General features: G+C 40.0%; 1 protein-coding gene across 1 annotated transcript in view; it reads right to left on the bottom strand.

The window, feature by feature from the left end:
• Positions 1–19,999, bottom strand: part of Lamb4 (laminin subunit beta 4) — a 100,712-nt gene that overhangs the window by 55,724 nt on the left and 24,989 nt on the right. The window contains exons 5-14 of the mRNA XM_047562692.1: positions 19,577–19,650; positions 17,753–17,941; positions 16,905–16,968; positions 16,523–16,737; positions 15,234–15,354; positions 13,666–13,854; positions 8,418–8,597; positions 5,746–5,855; positions 3,537–3,616; positions 2,853–3,003 (exon numbers count right to left, since the gene is read on the bottom strand). Of these exons, the coding sequence (XP_047418648.1) occupies positions 2,853–3,003; positions 3,537–3,616; positions 5,746–5,855; positions 8,418–8,597; positions 13,666–13,854; positions 15,234–15,354; positions 16,523–16,737; positions 16,905–16,968; positions 17,753–17,941; positions 19,577–19,650 (1,373 nt within the window). The remainder of the gene's footprint in view (positions 1–2,852; positions 3,004–3,536; positions 3,617–5,745; positions 5,856–8,417; positions 8,598–13,665; positions 13,855–15,233; positions 15,355–16,522; positions 16,738–16,904; positions 16,969–17,752; positions 17,942–19,576; positions 19,651–19,999) is intronic.

A 19,999-nucleotide genomic window follows, 5' to 3' on the forward strand; every position in this document is an offset into this window, starting at 1 on the left:
TCCCTTCTCTTTGCTCCTCTTAATGTAGATCCTTATTTATTCTGTCTCAGTTATTGCAGACTTCTCTCCAACCCAGGCTTCTCTTCTGCAAGGACACTGAGGATGATCTTCATGAGCTCTCACTGCCCAAAAAACAAAACATAGCATCCTTGGTAGGAGGTGGCACATCCTCTGTATTTTACGTGTTGTATTTTTTTGTACTGTGTTAGTTTTTTTATTTTTATTTTTTTAAACAAGACAGGGTCTTGCTATGTTGCAGGATGGTCTCTAACTCCTGGGCTCAATGGATTCTCCTGCCTCCGTTTGTGAATACCTGGGACTACAGGTGCTCGGTGCTGCACCTGGCCCTCTCCCCTGTCTTAACGCCCTACTCTATTTGTGAATACACCCACATTGTTTCTCCTCTGAGATGTTATTTATAACTTTCTCTGGTTGGACTGTCTTCTCATCTATTCCACAATCCTTTGTTTTGAGTCTTGGTTCAAATTATTCTACCTATGTATGAAGCCCATTCCTAAGGATCCCTCATGGCTCAGAAGTTCTCACACACTTATTGACTCCCCAGTTATAGGGCTCTACCCTCATCCTGCATATCTTCAGATATCTATAAAGGTGTGGATTAGATTCAGGACTCCTGAGGCCCAGAGTCCCTAACTAATCCCTTTTTATACTGCCCTCAGCCTGGAGCTCAGCATTCCTGCATGTGGGTAAGTAATAGCTTACTATAGGACAAGAACTTCAAAACCACATGTACCTGGGTTTTAATCCAGACCCTGCTGTCCACCGCATGCATGAATTTGGGAATAGTACTTAATGTCTCAGGATGTTTTCCTTCATCTTGAAATTAGGGATGATAATACTTAGGTTGTTCAAAGAGTTTAATGAGATAATGTTGATAAATGAGATAAGTGTGAAGCCTTAAATATTAAATGAAATGAATGGAAGTTGTATTAACAATACAAATAACAAACTGCAGCAACAGCATAGGGAGCAAATCATAAAAATGTGTTAAAAGAATGTGCACATAATTAAAGGGTGCCCAGTTTATATCTTTTCTACTTCTATTGAAGGTCACGTCCTCAGAGGAGGAGGAAACTTATTCACATTGTTGTCCTTTAACACGAAATAGCAATCCCATCTTGAATTTTCTTTCTTTTGCCATAGGCATTACTTCTAATCTTTTAAGAAAAATTTGCTTACCATTCAAACCTATTCTATGTCCTCAGGTTTTTGTTTGTTTGTTTGTTGTCAAGCCATGGAGGGAGTAATAAGGATTCATGTCGTGAGTGACAGGCCCCTAATGAATGAAATCAACATTCTTCTGGGCACTCAACTGCAATCCCTGGTTCAGAGCTGTGTTAGCATACTCGATATTATCCTATTTATTCTTTGTCAGCACCCACCACACAGCACATACTTAATTAATGTTAAGTAACAGTCTATTCATTTTAGCTAATGCTTATTTTATGTGTTTTTTAAGTAACAGTCTTTGTTTTAGCTAATGCTTATTTTATGTGTTTTTTAAATCTAAAAGATGGGAACAATTGTATTTGTACTTATGACCTAAGTATAAATATCAATATTCCTTTCCTTTTGCTTATTTTAGTCACCGTCATGCAATGTGATGTGTATGTGTGTCTCTGTGTGTGTGATGCTGGGGATCAAACTCAGGACGTCATTAAAGTCAGGGAAAAGCCCTACCACTGAGTTGCACCCAGGCCTGGATGCAGTACTAACGTCCATGAAGAATATGGACGCAGGATTATTTCATTTTGATTCCCCTGTCCCAAGCTCTAAGCAGGGACAATCAGTCTTTCTTCTTGTTTCAATTCTCGTCACTAAAAGAGCAAATTCTAAGGCCTGCAACAGCATTGTCCTTTCTCCCCACCAGCAGAATTCAGTTAAGGAAGGGATCCCAGGAAATAACTCAGATCCTGGAACCTGGAATGAGTTCCCCGACTTTCTTTATCTAAATCTTGTCTTCAGAATTGACTTTCACAGGCTTAGAGACTTTCACCTTGAATCACCTTTTCCTTCACCATATTCCTATCTATGACTGGAATCACACTCTGAGAGTCTTATGTCCTTTAGTTACTCATTATCAGACACCCATAAAGTCCCTATGCTGTGTCAGGCACTGTTTAAGGCATTAGTTCAACAAAGGTGAATGCAACACACAGGCACCCTATGCTCTCACTGTTTCTGTGCCATGGGAGAGGCAGAAGTAGATGCTCAATAAACACATTTTGTCTGACGAGTCCACTGAAAGAGTGTCAGGGGCGGGCTCTGAGGGCCCCAGAGCCACACCGTGGCCCGATCTCTAAAATGGCGCCTGGCAGCTTGCCAGACTTAGCTGCACTCGTAAACAAGTTTTAGGAAGTAACTCTGGTTGGCTGTTGTACATGAGGCGATCCTGGTATCTGCCTGGAGACTGTTCCTTGATAGGCTGACTTTCCTGGTAGTCTACTCTCTGATAGACTGATGTTCTCAATATAAGTCTGAGACTTGTGGAATAAACGGCTTTTTGGTTCCTGTGCCTAAGAAGAGCCTACGCGTTGTGATTGTCCCCGCGGGCGGTGGGCGATCATAAAAGAGCAAAAAGTAAAGTCTGTGTGACCCAATTCACCTTTATGCTCCAGGCTCTGCTAGAACTGGGCTACACAGATAAATGACACAGACTCTGCCTTGGAACTTATATAATCTGCAATTGCATGATATAACACTACTTCAGTCTGCATCTGTGGGCAAGAGCATTCTCCTAGGTCCCAAACCACGATCTCAAGAGTGGGTTGTATGTATTTACTGACATGCCATTGAGTGAAGTCTGTGGGGAAAGTCAAGGAGATGCTCACCAAAGGCGCGAGTCCTTGGAGTGGCGTGGCTTCCTCTGCCTCGTAGAGATAGAAATTCAAAGGGGCGAAGAAGTAGCCGGGGGCAGGTTCATTGCAGCTGCGACCAGTGACCTGCGGACGGCATTCACACTGCCCATCCTTGGGTGAGCACCTGAAGGGAAAATGCCATGTGCAGGAACACGGAGGGGCTGAGGGTGAAGTGCGGATGTGGGGTGCCTGGCCAAGGGCCCCCTGAGTCTGGACCCATCTACTCACAGTCCTGAGGGAGCCTGTCGGGAGGCTGTGGGCTCCACCTGCCTCATCTGGAAAAGAGACTTCAGATCCAGGGAACCCAGGCAGCCATTCTTTCCTCTCTGGTTCTGCTCCCCAAACTGGGCAGAGCAGAGCACTGGACCCACTTTACAGGCTGGCACAGAGTTGGTGTTTCCAGCAGTTGAATCACACATTTCCCCTCACCCACCCCATCGCCTGGGGGACAGTCAGACAGGAATCGTTTACCTCACCCTGTTTATCACTATACCTGGGCTTTGGGAATGTTTCGGGTTCCTCGCTTTTCAACACCCTTTGTCTATCATGGAATAAACCCCTTCACCTGTGACCACGAGCGCATCAGAATAGCATGGGCTTTCATGTGGTAGCAGGGAATGTCAATGCAAATCTTCATCATTCATTTCACTGACTTACACGTTGGAATAAGCACCTCCAATATCACAGTCACAGGGAGAACATCCAGGGCGTTGATCCCCCAGTCCCCAGTAGCCAACCTACACAGAGAAAGAGCTGAGTGCATTCCAGCTGTGAAGATATTTGCTGCCCTGAAGTGCGACCCTGAAATCACTACAGTGCAACTGTCACACATCAGCCTTCCTTGGAGATCCTGGAGAAGGATCTCCATGGATACATCTTTCCCATCTGCAGCACTCGACTACAGGGGACAGAGGGGTTGTCCACGTATTGCTTCAAGTGGAAACACAGCAGGAGCCAATAATCCTCTTACAGCACCGATTTTTGCTCAGGCAGGGTCCTTTAAGGTCTCTGTAAGATGGTCTTCTGACATCTTATTTGCAACTCTTTAACTAAAATCAGTAGGTTCCCTTACCATGATAATCCACAGAGGTTTTACTTAAACGGCACTGAAATATTTTTGGGGTAGAAAAATCAGTCAAGCAGATTTTAAGATACTCTATGAAAATCCCAGTCAGTAGAGACAACCATTCATAAATCAGTTGTCTTGGCATAATGTGAACCCTTGTGAGAGTCAACTCTGGTGCAAGGCTTTCTCAACATTGCAACATCTTGCCCTTTATGCAGTACAAACAGCTGGTGAGATATAAACAGCTTTTTTTTTTTCTTAAAGTCTGATAACATTTATTATGAAATGCTCAGAAAAATACTTCTTCCTCCAATTTCAATTTAGCATGCTCAAATAAAATTTAGATCTTAGTAGGTATGAAACTCTTGTTTGGAGTGCTCTTCAATATTTCTATTTTTTTGTTATCTTGGTAAAAATTGTACATCCAATTTTACTTAAAATTTCGATTTCAAACACTAAACATTGACACAATGTGTATAAACTTCAGCATAGAACTTTTCATATTACTTGGTCTTAGGACCAAAAAAAAAAAAAAAAAAAAAAAAAAAAAAAGTGAAATGAGCTTTTCTACTCAGGATGTGGTTGTGAAAGACCTTTCCCAGCCAGGTATGCTGTCATGACAGCCATTCAGGCAGTCTAGCCTGAGCCCAAGTCTATGTGATTCATTATCACGACATCAACCTGAACCCAAGATTGGCCTGGGACAACCTGATTTGGTGTCTTCAGCAATCCTGCTGCACACCTGAGCAACTTTCTTGGTGTTGCACACCCAATAGATGGGCAAGGCTGACCTTTCTCTTTTTGTGTAAAGCTTCCATATTACCTGAACTGTCTTACGTACAGTTTCTTCTTCATATTTTCTTTCTTGCTTCTTACCCTACTTCCTCTGCCCCAGCCTATTATATTTTCAGGAAAATGACTTAAAATATTAGCGCAAAACTATTTCCTCATGGGCATATGTTTCTTATTTATCAGCTACATTTCTTCAGACACATCAAGGTCACTGTTCTTTTATTAGGTTAAGTTTTTGTTTTTCTCTTTCTAAAATGTCATGGTGGGCTGCCAAGATTGGAAAACAAAGAAAAGAATTGGGTTGGAACTCCTTAACTGCATGACACATTTCTTACGGAGTGAAAACATTTTATTTTACTAACTTTAGAACATACATGTTCATATATTTAGCGGTGTGTGAAAAACCCAAGGGTTTATTTCCCATAGGAATCTAAAATATATTTAAGCTCAAGATTGTTTTTCGTTGTTCTTTTAAGAGCTCATCTGAAATATTTTTAGGCAGACAGTGGTAAGGGGGGGTAAGGGGATTATGTACATTAAGATAACAGTGTGATCCTAAAATATGTATCTATCAAAATGTATAAATGCATTCTACTGTAGTGTACAACTAATTTGAACAAATAAAAAAAATAAAGAAATAAAAAAGGAAAAATAAATAAAAAGAAAGGTCATATGGTCTTGTGGACCAAAAAGGGGGTAGGTAAGTGTTCTACTCTACTGCTGGGCACTCTCAGGGAAGCAATGGATATACTATTGGCATCTCTGCCTGGGTCAGTTCAGTCCAATCCAGTGGTGTGCTAGTAAATATTTAAAAGCTGTCTGCAGGGGCTGGGGATAGGGAAGGCTGATGCATAGTGTTTACCCATTTCTGTAGTATCAATACTCATACCCTGCGAGTATTGAACTAGAGTAGAACAAGGAAAGCAATTAACAAGACCAAGTTTCTTCTAGGCAATGGCAGTAGAAATCTGCATAACTGTTAAAGGAAAATTATAGGTCAATACATACAGTGCACTCTTCACAGTGTGGTCCGGTGACATAGGCCTGGCACAAGCATTGACCTGTATCTACATCACAAGTCTTGAGTGGCAGACTCCCAAGGGGGTTGCAGTTGCAGGCTGAAAGCACAGTATATATGATCATTCTCATTCTTAGTTCCCCCACTTTTGGAAATGTCTTTAATAGTCACAATGAGTAAGATGCATGGTCACAAGAACACAAAGCAGCCTGCCCTGCTGGGTTCACTGTCTGCTTGGCAGCACGATTATTGTACTGCATACAACCCCACAGAGGAAATCCTGTTCTAGACACTTCCAGAGTTCTTAAGTAGTTTTATCGGATGGCAATCAGGAGGCCACAAGCCAGTGGAGGAGGAGGTGTAAACTGGAGTACTGGCACAGTTATTCTGAGTGATGCTGGCCAGGCCGGCAACTCAGGGCAGGAATTTCCAAGCTTCCTGGTTCTCACTGACAGCTCCCTCTCTGCAGATACGTCTACCATTTCCCTCTCTGTTTCTTTTTTACTGCTTTGTAATGTTTTCACACTCCCACTTCTTTTTCTTTTTCACTTACAGAAATTTCTGAGTCCTGCTTATGTTGCTTTGTTTTGTTTTTTGATACTGAGGATTGAACCCAGGGGCATCTCCCACTGCCTACATCCCCATCCCCAGCTTTATTATTTTTTTTAAGACAGAATCTTCCTAAGTTGCTGAGGGCCTCATTAAGTTGCTGAGGTTGGCCTCAAGCTTGCAGTCCTCTTGCCTCAGCCTCCTGAGTCACTGGGATTACGAGTGTGTGCCACCATGCCCAGCTTCATGCTTGTGTTGTAAAGGTTAAGAAGTTATGCTACCAAAGGAAGGTGTACTCTTCCCCTGCAGGAAAATCCAGTGTTGGAGGAAGCAACTCAAGTCCACCAACTGATAAATGGCTAAATCAAATGTGGTCCAATGGACTACTATTCAGAAAAAAAAAAAAAAAAAGACTAATACATATTACAATATAGATGAACCTTGAAGACATTATACTAAGTGAAAGAAGCCAATTACAAAAGGCCTATATGATTCTATTTGTATGAAATAATCACAACGGGCAAATCTATAATGAGAGAATATAGATATGTATTTGCCTTTGGTCATGGGTGGTAGAGGGAGGTAGAAACTTATGGCTTTTGTTTTTTTGTAAAATTCATATAACAAAATTACCATCTTAACATTTTTCAGTTTTGTTAAGTACATTTATATTGTGCAACCAATCTCTTTTGATCTTGCAAACTAGAATTCTGTACCCATTAAGCAATAACTTCTGGTTCCTCTTCCTCTAAGTCCCTGGCAACCTTCATTCTACTTTCTGTCTCTATGAATGTGAATACTCCAGGTGCCTCATATAAGTGGAATTTTACTGTTTTTGTCTTTTTGCAACTGTTGTATTTCACTTAGCGTAGTATCCTTAGGCTTCATGATGTTGCAATGTGTGTCAGAATTTCCTTCCTTTAAGGCTCAATAATATTCCTTTGTGTGTACATACTACATTTTGCTTATCCACCCATCCCTTGATGTATACTTAGGTTACTTTCATCTTCTGGCTATTGTGAATGGCGCTGCTTAGGACACAGGTGAACAAATATCTTTTCACGTGTCTGCTTTCAACTCTTTTGGGTATACACCCAGAAAAAGGATGCCTTCTTGTGGTGATGAAAATGTCCTAAAATCAATGTGTTGATGGCTACACATCTCTGAATGTACTAAAAATCAATGAATTGCACTCTTTAAATAATAAATTTTATGGCACATTAATTATGTTTCTAAAGCTGTTATACACTCTCTCTCTCTCTCTCTCTCTCTCTCACACACACACACACACACACACACACACACACAAACATTCCCCAAACCAATATACTGCAGATTTTCAAATCACATTAATCACTGAACCAGAGACCTGGCGTGCTTGAAAGGTGTGATGGAAAATTGACTTGACTGTATAATTCATTATCATGACATTTAATTTTGCCATGAAACCTGAGAAGAGCATTTTATGACAGAAAGATTCAGCCTGTTGTCCTCTAAACATGCAAATAATCCGCAGTTCCTTCCATGGGCAAAATATGGAGTAGGATGTTCTGACCAAATGGAAATTATTTACCCAGACTACCCAGAGGAATCAGCCCTTCCAGGAGACCCTAAGCAGCAATCAACTTCTGTGCTCCTATAGCCAAGAGCCTGAGCACTGAGCCCCTGACAACTGCTGAGGTTCTTTCTATTTCTCCTCAACCCCTTCCTTGCTTCTTTAATTTCCCCCTTCTCTTTGTCAGAGAAGTTATGAGTCAGTATTAGGAGGGGCAAGAGAAGAAAAGGAAAAAATAACTTAAAAAATAAAAAGAAACCACCACTTGAAAATTGCCTGAGAAGTCATGAATATATTTGTATGTACAGTCCTAGTGGAGGCCATTTTTCTAGGGATTTTTGCAATTTGGCATTAAATTTCTTGGCATTTCTCGTTTGTTCCAGGAAAATATGAGCGCCCCCTGCTGGTACTTAATGATAAACTCAGTAAACCACAGAGAAACATCCACGAACTTTCTAACAATTGTGGGAAGACTCAGAGGCCAGCAGAACTCTTAGGTTGACAGAGACAACATCAAGATTAAAATGCACCCAGGCTGGTGGCTCAGCCCAGACTTACGCTGACAGCCCAGCGGGTCAGAGGCGCTCAATCCGTAGTGGTTGGGTTTGCAGCGGTCGCAGTTGACTCCTTCCACGTTCTCCTTACACAGGCACTGGCCGGCCACAGATCCCACCGCAGGATCAGAGTAGCTCACACAAATGCCACCAGATACGGTCCCATCAGGGTCACATTCACAAGCTGGGGACATAGAAATCCATTGTCTTAGTTAATTGAAAATCGTAGAAAACCTGAAATATAAGCATAGCATTTTACCCATGCTGGAACTATTTTACTTTGCTTAAATAAGTATGTGTACCTCTTCAGACAAATGGGCAAGGGCTGTTCAGAAATATCTCTCAGATTCTTATTCATGAAACATATCAAGTAATTTCATACATATATTTTAAAAATATTTTAAATAATTCTAAAGTTGGAGAACCAGAGGATGACTGCTATTTTGAAAACTGGAAGTTAAGAGTGGAGTAATTCTTCTTGGGTTGATGAAAATGTTTTGGAACTAGGTAGATGTGGTGGTTGCACATTTAAAATGGCTAATTTTATTTTATGGGAATTTCAACTCAGAACAACAGGTTAAAAAATACACTCTAAAAATGAAAATAAGGTCAAGACATAAGTTTAAAGTGGGATGTTGTGAAGCTATATATCTCATTGCAAGGACATGAGAAAAAAGAGAAGATCACATAAAATGTCTGTCAAATCTCTGAAACATGGGTAAAAGTTAAGTCTGTTATTCTCCATCATAGAAAAACTACATTGCAAGGAAAGTACTGTCATTCTTTGTGATTTTTCTTGAAACACCTACAAGAAAGAAAGGGAGGGAACAGTGAGCTGTAGTCATATCCCTGGAAAAACATTTCCAAAGTTTTTCACTTTGGAAATCTATCAATGAAGCCAAGGCTTGGATGAGGAGATTCTGGAAAACCAGGCAAATAGATACTATATAACATAAGCAGCATTTAAAAAATTTTATTTTTATTTTTAGTATTTGTTGGTTGGTACTGGGGATTGAACCCTGAGGTGCTTTACCACTGATTTACATCCCCAGTCTCCCCACTCCTTTTTTTTTTTTTTTGAGACAGGGTTTTGCTAAGTTGCTGAGTTAGCCTGGAACGTGCAATCCTCCTGCTTTAGCCTCCTAAGTTGCTGAGACCACAGGACAAATGTGCCTGGCACATTTTTCAAAAAAAATTTTAAATAGAAATTTGAATAGCTCAAGGAAGGAAGTGTCATGAAAAGGGATTCTGATAGTATGAATAATTCCAGTGGACAGAGTAAGGACGAGAGGGGAGAGGTTACAAAATGTAGACTTTGAGGATAAGGAAGAGCTCTCTATTAGTTAGGGCTACCCAATCTATCCCATATAGCAGTGACCTTCTCATTATTGGAGGTGTCTAGATATATGCTGAAATAGCACTGGTGACCTTGGGATAGTAGGTAGTGGTTGACTGCCACTGTCTCTTGTTCCTTTGTGTCTGTGTGTTTCCAAAGAATTGTACTTTTAAAGAATGCAATAAATGTAAAAAAAATGAACATCTTGTTTTAAAGAAAAACCTTTCTCACTTTTATATATGTTTGCTTTGGATTAACAAAAAGAAGACCTTCAGGTGTAAAAATTGAGTTCAGTGGGAAAAAATCCAGTCAAACCAGTTGTTTGCTGTCATTGAAGCAAACTTGTAGATGTCTGATGGAATCTTTCAAGTTTGATTGTTATTGGATTGTGAGGTGATAAAATCTTACTGTGGAAAACCAAAATTTGGTTTTGTTTGATTTGGAGAAAAAAACTTTACAATTTTCTTCTAGTCAAAGCCAGTTACTTTCAAAAAGGAAGGACAAGATTGGATCCATTTTAGAAGTAGTCAAAAAGAAAAAGCTGAACTTTATTTGGGAAATACTCAGAAGGGTCAGCATTGAGTTCTAGAGTATGATTTAATGATGCATAGAAGTCCTTTTGGGACAGGGTGAGCGAAGAGTGACTTAACTTTGAAATAATCCCATGTCCCAGCCTTTAGAAGTCCAATAAAACCTCCTGGTGTTGCAATTTGATTCGAACAAACTTTTATTATCTTACCTTTTATTACCAAATCTTTACTCTTCTGTATTGCATTTAACTAGTACTAAATCTTCTAGTACTAGAAGATTTACTAGTTAATTTACTAGTTAAATTTACTAGTTAAATTTACTAGAAGATTTAAAATTAATCAACTTTTATGCCTGGAATCTATTTATGTAAATGTTTAGGTTCAAGCAAGGACAATTTAGAGAAAATTTATATGAGAGTGCTAATCAATCTTCTCAATCCACATCATCTGTGTACACACAATAAGTACATGTTTAGGTGAACTGGGAGAAACTGAGCATCACATGAAAGAAGTTTGTTACAAGTTCCTCATCTGCCATCCCTGGAAAACCTCCTTGTTTACAAACAATGACTTAATTCACATTAGGGTAGTAGTTTTTGTTACTTGCACCCTCCCCCCCAAGAAGGAACCACCAAGTTTATACTAAGTAGTTCTTAAGGAATAAGACTTTTATTAATGTGCTTAAAATATTTGGTTTATTATTTCCAAATATCTTTCTAGATTTCTATATTATCTGTTTCAAAACACTACTATTTCTCTAATTCTACCCAGAAAAGTAATTTCATCTCTCTCTCTCTTTTTTTTTTTTTTTGGTACTGAGGATTGAACCCAGGGGTGCTTTATCACTGACACATATCCCCAGACATTTTTATTTATTTATTTATTTATTTATTTATTTTTGAGGCAGGGTCTGGCTAAGTTGCTTAGGGCCTCATTAAGTTGCTGAAACTGGCTTTGAACTTGCAATCCTCCTGCCTCAGCCTTCTGAGCTGCTGGGATTACAAGCATACACCATCACACCCAGCTACTTATTTTCTAAATATATAACTTTTAAAACCTTAATAAAGGTTGTGAATGGTGTGGGGGGGTATGTGCATGTGTGTGTGTGTGTGTGTGTGTGTGTGTGTGAGAGAGAGAGAGAGAGAGAGAGAGAGAGAGAAGAGATTCTGGTATTCTGATAAAAATTTGGGGACACAGGAACTTGCTCTAAAAATGTTTTCTGGGAATTCAGTTCTTTATGTCAATTTTGAACAGGTCACATAAATTAAATAAATTAAATTTTATATTAGTGCCTGCTAACTAATCAGAACAAAACCCTTTATTGATATTTTTTCTATATTGTGATATATTTGATCATTCCTAGTTTGAAATCTAGAACATTGAATGTAGTTAGGTGGCTACTAAATTATTTTTGTTTAAGAATTTATTTTATTATGATTATTTAAAGTTTGAAGCAACCTTCCTTGCTTTAACATTACATTGATGATACAGTCTAAGAAGTGAGTTTTCTGGTTTCAAGAAGAGGCAATTCTCCATGGGTCTTGGACATCCTGAAGGTTTTTGCTAAAACATCAACAATGCAAGGCCCTGATTGCTCTTTACTCAGGCATTTCTTAGGGTTGTGTTTGCAGCAAGGAATTTGAAAGATAAGGTAACATCTGCCTCTGTCAAAGAGCAAGCTTGCTTTCACTTGTTATAAAAGCAACAAATCTCCAAGTTCAAAATTCCTTGTCTGAGGCATAAGCTTATTAAGTGTGCAGCATCTACCTAATATCCTTGGGACTTGGGTCTTGGGTACATGGGAATCTAAACCAACACAATGATCTCATTGCTTGCTGGGCATGAGTAATATGGTTCTTTTTCTTTGGCCCAGGAGTGTCATGTCTTCTACCAGCATCCATGAAACAATAGCAGACCAACTTCTTTATAAGTAAGATCTCAGACCCAGGTACTGACACAGGGTATGTCAAGTCAGGTTGGAGTATTTATCTAGGTCATAACATACAGCAATGAGACTATAGTTAGGCAAGCAAAGTGCCTAGGGTACAAAATTTAAGGAGGCAAACCTGTACTTACATGACCTGACAGTGATTGCTACCATACATTTGGTTAAACAGTGTTTTGCTTGCCTCATTTTAATCTTAGTCATGCAGAGAAATGCAAATTAAAACAATGATGAGATAGCACTTCATTTACTCAATAAAAGTGTGACAAAACCAAGATTAACAAAAATTGAATGCTGGAAAGGATATAGAGCCACAGGAACTTTTTACACTATTGGTGTGAATGGCAATTGACATACCCACTGAGAAGACAATTCTATGTTATCTAATCAATTTGAAGACGGGCAAATCCCATGTGCCAGAAATCACACTCTTCATTATGTTGCTTAAGGATAGGCTTTGTGTGTGCACAAAGTCACAAATACAAAAATGCTTATTGTAGAATCAGAAGAAAAATGGACAAATAAACTTTGTCATAGGAAGGAATTCAATACAGAAATTAAAGTGGAAGAAGCAGGGTCACTTGATATGGACAAACCTCAAAAGTATAATGTTGAATGAAATATCCAAGTTTCTGAAGGATATGTATGTATTATTATCTAAAATCATTGTTATCAAAAGTTCGAAAATGTGCCAACCTATATTGTTTGTGGATCAAAACACACATGAAAGCATAAAACAAGCATGATAATGATAAATACCTAATACATGAAAGAGCTTACCCCTAGGAAGGAGGGTTGAGGAATGGGTGGATACACATTGGGACCTGGAGTGCCTGTTATGTTTTATTGAAGAAAGTCCAAGAGGCAATAGTGTAAGTTATTAGGTTTTGATAAAGTTGAGGTGGGTATATCTTTTTCTATTATTTTGTATGTGGTTAAAATATTTCATATAAAATAGTTGAGATGAAAGCCAAGAAATTTAAAAAGTTTCCCCCATTCTTTCTTTTTTATCTTATGAAGCAAGGCAATACTTTACATTATTCATCTAAACAGCAAAATTGAATTGTCTACAGTCAGTCAAAATGCTAGAGGCAATTTCACCTCTTCACTTACTTCCCTGAACGGGACTTTGATGATTGTCAAGGTACCTGCAAGGATGTTGGGAAGCCATCCGCCCTCCTGGTTGAATTCAGAACAGTTTCCTGATTCCCTGATAGAATCAGGTTCTGCTGCAAGACTCTCAGGACTCCCCTGGATTATTTGGCTCAACTTGTTTGGAGAAAGAAAAGCTCATAAAGTTGAAGCGCTTTTGCACGCCCCCCTTCACCCATAGGGTTGTCTGGAGACCCTGTTAAGCAGAGTGGGAACTGGCAGCCCCAGCAAGACCAAATTAGAACTTCCTTAGACAAGTGGAAAGGGTGGGGCCGGGTCGGGGACTCACGCAGGCATGCGTCAGGATCTGAGATGGCCTTGAGGGGGTCCTTGTAGAAAAGGGGTCTGCAGCGGTCGCAGTGCTGGCCCTCGGTGTGGTGCTGGCAGTCTTCGCACACGCCCCCGCTGAGGCCGCCGCTCTCCAGGTACTTGGCCAGATCGAAATGACAGCGGTCAGAGTGGCCATTACAGCTACATGCTGAGAAAGGAGGAGATGGCCTGAGTGTCTGAGAGATTCGACAAAGACAAAATCCTGCACCTCTCAGGCTGGCCACAGCCACTGGCTCCTCTTTAGAGATGCAACAGGGATACAAAGGGCCCCACTGCAGCTTTCCAGGGACCTTTCAGCCCTCTGATTCTGCTCCTATACTTTCTTTCTTTTTAAATATTTTTTAGTTGTCAATGGATCTTTTATTTTATTTATTTATATGTGACGCTGAATATGGAACCCAGGGCCTTGCACATGCTAGGCAAGCGCTCTGCCACTGAGCCACAACTCCAGCCCCCTGTGCCTATGCTTTCTATAAAATGTGTTCCTTCCATGTTTAATGTGTAGTTTTTAAAAATCATGCTAACAAAATAAGTCATTTAGGTGACCTAGAAGCCATAGAGTGTAATATTTGTAGTTTCATAGAGAGCCTTTTTACCTACTTACACTCTGTAAATTTGAATTTTTCACCTGAAGTGTTCTGTATGTATTCGGATTCTCAAATAAGATGGAGCTGAGCCCTGTTCAGCATATGTCCCTCTGTAGGGACAGAAGAGCTGGAAGAGAGGTTGCAGGTCATTTTAAATCTCATCTGGGGCTCAGCCAGAGGATTAGCGGGCCAGCTAGTCTGTTTGGAGGGATTTATTTGTCTTTATGGTAATGTCTATACCGACTGTCTTGTGTGTGTGTGTGTGTTTTCTATAAACAGCCTAAGTTTAGTCCATGTTTGGCTGGGTCTGTGTACAGTGACCATCACGGAAAAGGCTTCTTTACTAGAACTCTTCTAAGGGCCTTTCTTTTTCTCAAGTCCTATTTTTGTAAAACCGGGGAAAAAAGATAAATAACAAGATTGTTTAGAAGTTCATCAAAATTCAGAGGAAACAAACATGTTGCCAGAAACAAAAACACCATCTTATCAACCTGAATATTTTATTAACAATAATTTATATTTTATTTCACATAGTAACCTGTCAAACTCGACCCTGCACCTACTTTCTCCCATCATTCCTCTTGTGATTTAAGGTCCTGTTCTGGGACCACGTGACTATTCAGGAAGATGGTGGAGATCTCTGTGCGTTGCCCTTGGTTATTTTGCCATCACAAGGCTCTGCCCTGCCTCTGAAAATGTGTCACACAAAACACATATTATTTCATTAAAAAAATTAATTTGTAGTGACAGTTGGAGAAGTTGGTGGTTCTTCTAGGTGAGCTAACTGGAGAGATTAAGATGTGATATAACTGGAGCTGGGAGTCACAGCCTCATCACCTCTGCTGCCTGTAGCCCCACATGAATGAACTATGTAGTCTCCAAACCTGGAAATGCAGAACATACTCAGTCCATACGAGAGCTTTTTGTTTTTTTCACCTACATCTGCATGCGCTGTCCTGAGAGCCCATGGCTGGTCTCCATGGAGCATCCTGGAAGAAGTCCTTGCATCTCTCACAGTTTGGGCCCTCTGTATTGTGCTGACAGACACACCGACCGTGAACCTGGTGCAATAAATAGTGTTAAAATAGAGCTTCTCTTTGAAAAGCCCTGGGTCTCTTTAAGTGAAAAATTAAGGACCAAGTCATGGGCCCTCTCTGATTCTTTTTTTCCAGTGTGTTAGTGACAATACCTAACTCAACTATCTATTACCCACTTAACTAGCTTTTAAACTTTAAAAATTTTCAGAAGTTTAGTGAATGTTTATAATACCTTTTTCCCCTGAATTCTATTTCAGGTCAGTACATTGCAACCTCAGTAAAATGAGAGACAGAATGGACATTCGTGTGTTTGGCAGAGGTAGAGTGGGTTATTGGGTGTTTAGAAGTATAAGGGGATATAGGGAGTTAAAAAGGGAAAGAAACTGGAGGAAGACATGTGATTCTCTTGATTTTTCACAAAATGCTCTAAAAGGCTCACATTCAAAGAGAGTCACTCTATTTTGGTGAAACACAGAAGCAGTTGGGTGGGAAGATGCAATGGCCTGGACAATAAGCCTGAGATGATTATGCCTAATAGTCTAAATTTATTTAGTAGACACACCCCTGGGACTTTGCATAAAAACTCCGTTCTTGGGTTGGGGATATGGCTTAGTGGTAGCATGCTTGCCTAGCACATGCAAGGTGTTGGGTTCATTCTACAGCATCACAACAAAACAAAACAAAAACAGTTCTATTCCACCAATCTTTAAGACTAGTCTCAGTATTAAGGCATAATTACTCAGAGTGTAAGAATGTTATTCAGATTGACCATTTTTATAATATCAGATATTTACTGAAACAGTTTAGCTTTGAGTATAGTGTCTCACATCAACAGACCTTCAATAAATTTTTGCAAGAGAATGAATGTGAAATTCTGGTTCAGCCTTATTAAATCTCCATTTCCTGAGAAAAAAACAAAAGGAGATGAACATAGGCTATCTTGAAATCATAAATTATAAAATCTGTTCATTAGTAAAATGATGTCCATGGGTGGCATAATTCACAAGAAACTCTGGCTGGAGGAAAGTACCCCAGGTGGCCTGTTGGGCAAGGTTGAATGACAGTTTCCTGCTCTAACAAAAAACTGCCAGCAGGAATTGTTGATCTCCACATAGAGGTCTGGACTACATTCAGCACCAGGACAGCAAGAGACAGGAAGAAGAGCCAATTTTTCTTTGGATTAATGACTCACCATTCCTGGGGAGCTGAAAGTGTCTCCCCTCTCCTTCTGTGAAGGGTCACATTCACTGGCATGGCCATTGCAAAAACAGCTTCCCCGAAGAACCATCTCATACAGAGCATAGTAGTATTTATCGAGGGAATCATTTTGCTTCCTTCCCAGAAAAGTATCCCCAAGGGTATGGAGTTTGGTAAAGTTTATCCTCAGGTTTGTTAATGTCACAAGGTCTAGAGAATGAAAATGAAACAATACATCAAAGTGCATTTAAGTTGCTTTGGTTCAAGGTGCCCTTCTTGACTGACCCTTCCTTAGCATGCTAGGGAAATACGGTTCCTAGGAATACTCCCGGCTTGAAATTTAAAGAGAGGCATGAAACACATAAAACGATTCATACCCTGGATGTAGGGGCTGTAAGGATTTTCTATTTCAAAGCTGGGATCCAAAACTTTTAAAACAACCTGTAAGACAAATGTAGGTAAATTTATGACATGTAACCAAAACATAATTGTCTAATTTTCTCCTAAAGAGATCTTGTTCTTGCAAGTAGGCTGAGCTGATGTAGGATATAAATGATCATTTGGGTTAATATATAAATAAAAGTACCCAAAACAAATATGAATGCCAGGGGTGAACCAGTCCTTCCTGACTCTTCATCACAGGTGTCCCTATAGACAGAAAGGATGATACCATTGGTGAAGAGGGGCCCAAGCTGGGCTGGGGTGGAGTGGTGGACGATTCAGCAAGCCACCATAAATTTGGGCCTGGCAGAGAATTCTGGTACAATCTTCTGCCACCAATTCTTTCTTATTTCCCTGATGAAATAGTACCTCCAGCCCCACTCCCACCCTGACCCTCTGCCAGTCACCAGCTTTGCCTAGAGGGATATTCCTGGAGATTCCACTGGGTGTGGTTTGAAGACCATGGAAATGGGATGGCGAAACCAGAGGTGCTGCTGGCCTGTAGCTCCTTTGCCAGGGTTGCAAACAGGTGCTCTTTCCTCTGGGTGACCATGGCCATGGGGCCCAGTTTAGATTTTAGCCCTGTTTACATTTAGCTGGGCACTCTTGTGCAGGGTTATTTCTGATAATGTGTTTATTATTTATTATTCAGGAAACCATTTCAATCTAGACACCTTCATGTTTGAATGACTCGAGTTATATTTCAGTTAGTACTACCTAAATTTCTTCTTAAATTTAAGTTAATTACAGTTTTGAAAAGTTCTGAAAAGGAAGGAAAGTTTACCTCACCACCAGTTGAGGGTTCAATATCAGAATATTTGGAGTCACAAACAAGGTCTCCCACTCCCTGCGCCTGGCCAGATGTGACATGCGGAAAGGAGGCAGCACAGTCTTTTGCAAAATATCTGAGCACTTTCCAGGTATGTCCATAGTCTGTGGATCGTTCCACTAACATCGCAGCAGGCCGAAAAGTCTATGAAAATAAGTAAAAGTTGTAATGGTCCACAAACGCAGATTTTATTATCTACCTCAGATTGAACATTCTTATTTTTTAATTCCATATTTTCAAACTTTATGTGTACCTTTTAAATCTACTTTATGAAGGGTTATGGAAAATAATATTCCTACAAGACATCTCCCCAAGAAAAATGGAGGGACAGTGTGGCTCTGGAGGAGGGAGGGGAAATTAGCCAAATATTAAATCTCTCCCAGTACATCCTTTCCCATAACAATGGGCCCTGAGGGAAAAAGCAAACTTTCATCCCTTCCCAGGTTCATTCCCAGCATCTCCACCAAAAGCAAACATTCACCCCCTCCCAACCCCAGGGCATCTTGAAGGAAGGAGGCAAATACTGAAATACTGGACTGGACTTTTACCTTCCCCATTGCAGATGAGTCCTGGAGGAGGAAAGCAGATAACAATGGGTCCCAGAGAAAGGAAGATAAGCAGCGAACACTGAGTTTCCAGCTTTTCCCAGTGACAATGAGTTTCAGACTTTTTACAATTGCCTTCCTAAGGTAAAGTTTTAACCTGTACAATTAACCCCTGACTCTCCTAACTGCACATCTGCAGTCGCCAACGAAACTCTAAAACCCAGACTCCTTCTGAAACCTGGGGGTCATCTCCCAGAAAATGGGCCCTCCCATGCCTGATCGATGGACCTTGCTGCAGAATAAAGGAAAACTTGTTAATCGGAGGTTTGCTTCCCATCTCCTTCCTTCATCGTTTGTGGGCCATGAGCTTACCCACCTAGATTTCATTCCAATAAGTAGGAAAGAATTTGTTAACAAATACTTTGTCCTCAGAATCTAATTACATTTTTGAGAATATTTATTATGGCTATATGTACTATTAATTGAAGGAAGATGGGACATAAGTTGAAAGCTAATGTCATTAATATTTTATAGCTATTTGCTTTGATTCTCTTAACCTAGAATACTTTTCCTCAGGCAAACTTTTTTACATCCTTCAAAACCCATCCATGAAGTTTATTCTGATTCCCCAGAGCAGATTTAGTCTCCTCAACTAAGTCCCCTGGCATTCTAATCTTGCCTCTATTTTTGTACTTTGTATTATAATTTCCCATTTATATGCTTATTTTCATGAATAGATGGTAGGTTCTTTGGGGGCAAAGACCAATAATCAGCTTTGATTATTTTTTATTATCAAAACTAGTACCAGGCCTGATGTCAAAGTTAAAATTTTGATGAATGATTATGAAAGACTGTAGCACAATGATTTGCTCTGGCAGCTGACTAACCTTAATAAAGAGTCTAATTTTCTTCCTCTGTGGATCACAATCTTTCCATCTTCCCCTAAATAACCCCCAGTTCCTATCCTTTCCTCCTAAGAATTATCTTTCTAGTTCTTATGGTTCTTATCACCTACTACCTGGAGTTTGCCTCTTTTTTCTCTTCTAAGATTTAAAAAAATTAACCATACTCATTGATTAATAAAGTTTTTAAAATTTTCCTGAAGAACAAAACCCAAGTGACAGCTTGAGCCTAGACTTATTCTGCTTTTTGTTCTCTGTAAGGAAGTGAAATTTCAGGTGAACACAGAGCATTGTGGGACAGGTAAAGGGGCAGCCAGCCTGTCCCTCTGTACCTTAAAGGTCAGTATAAGATGGCTGAACTGAAATAGCGCCTCTAGGTCCAATCTGATGGTGACATGATCAAGACCTAAAGAAAAATCCAGAAAGAAAAAAAAAAAATCAATGCTTTTGAGAGATCGCTGCTTATCACATTAACCCTTTATTTTGGCTTACTTTTAATAAGATACCTTTGAAATCATAGGTAGTGATCAACACTCTCTCCCAGTCTGTGACATACTGCCAGGCTACTCCAGGCCCAGGCAATCTATGTGAGAATAGCATAGATTTACTGCCTGTCTACATCCATGTTTTGGTGGCAACACACTCAGCCACTGTGTGGCAGTATTACATGCCCCCAAGGGAGTTCCAGGCCCTTTCCCATAGGTGAGAAGAGAGAGTTCATTTCCTTAAACTCAGATCCCCACTACACATAAACA

This window comes from Sciurus carolinensis, chromosome 8, assembly GCF_902686445.1.
Source record: "Sciurus carolinensis chromosome 8, mSciCar1.2, whole genome shotgun sequence".
Lineage (NCBI taxonomy): Eukaryota > Metazoa > Chordata > Mammalia > Rodentia > Sciuridae > Sciurus > Sciurus carolinensis.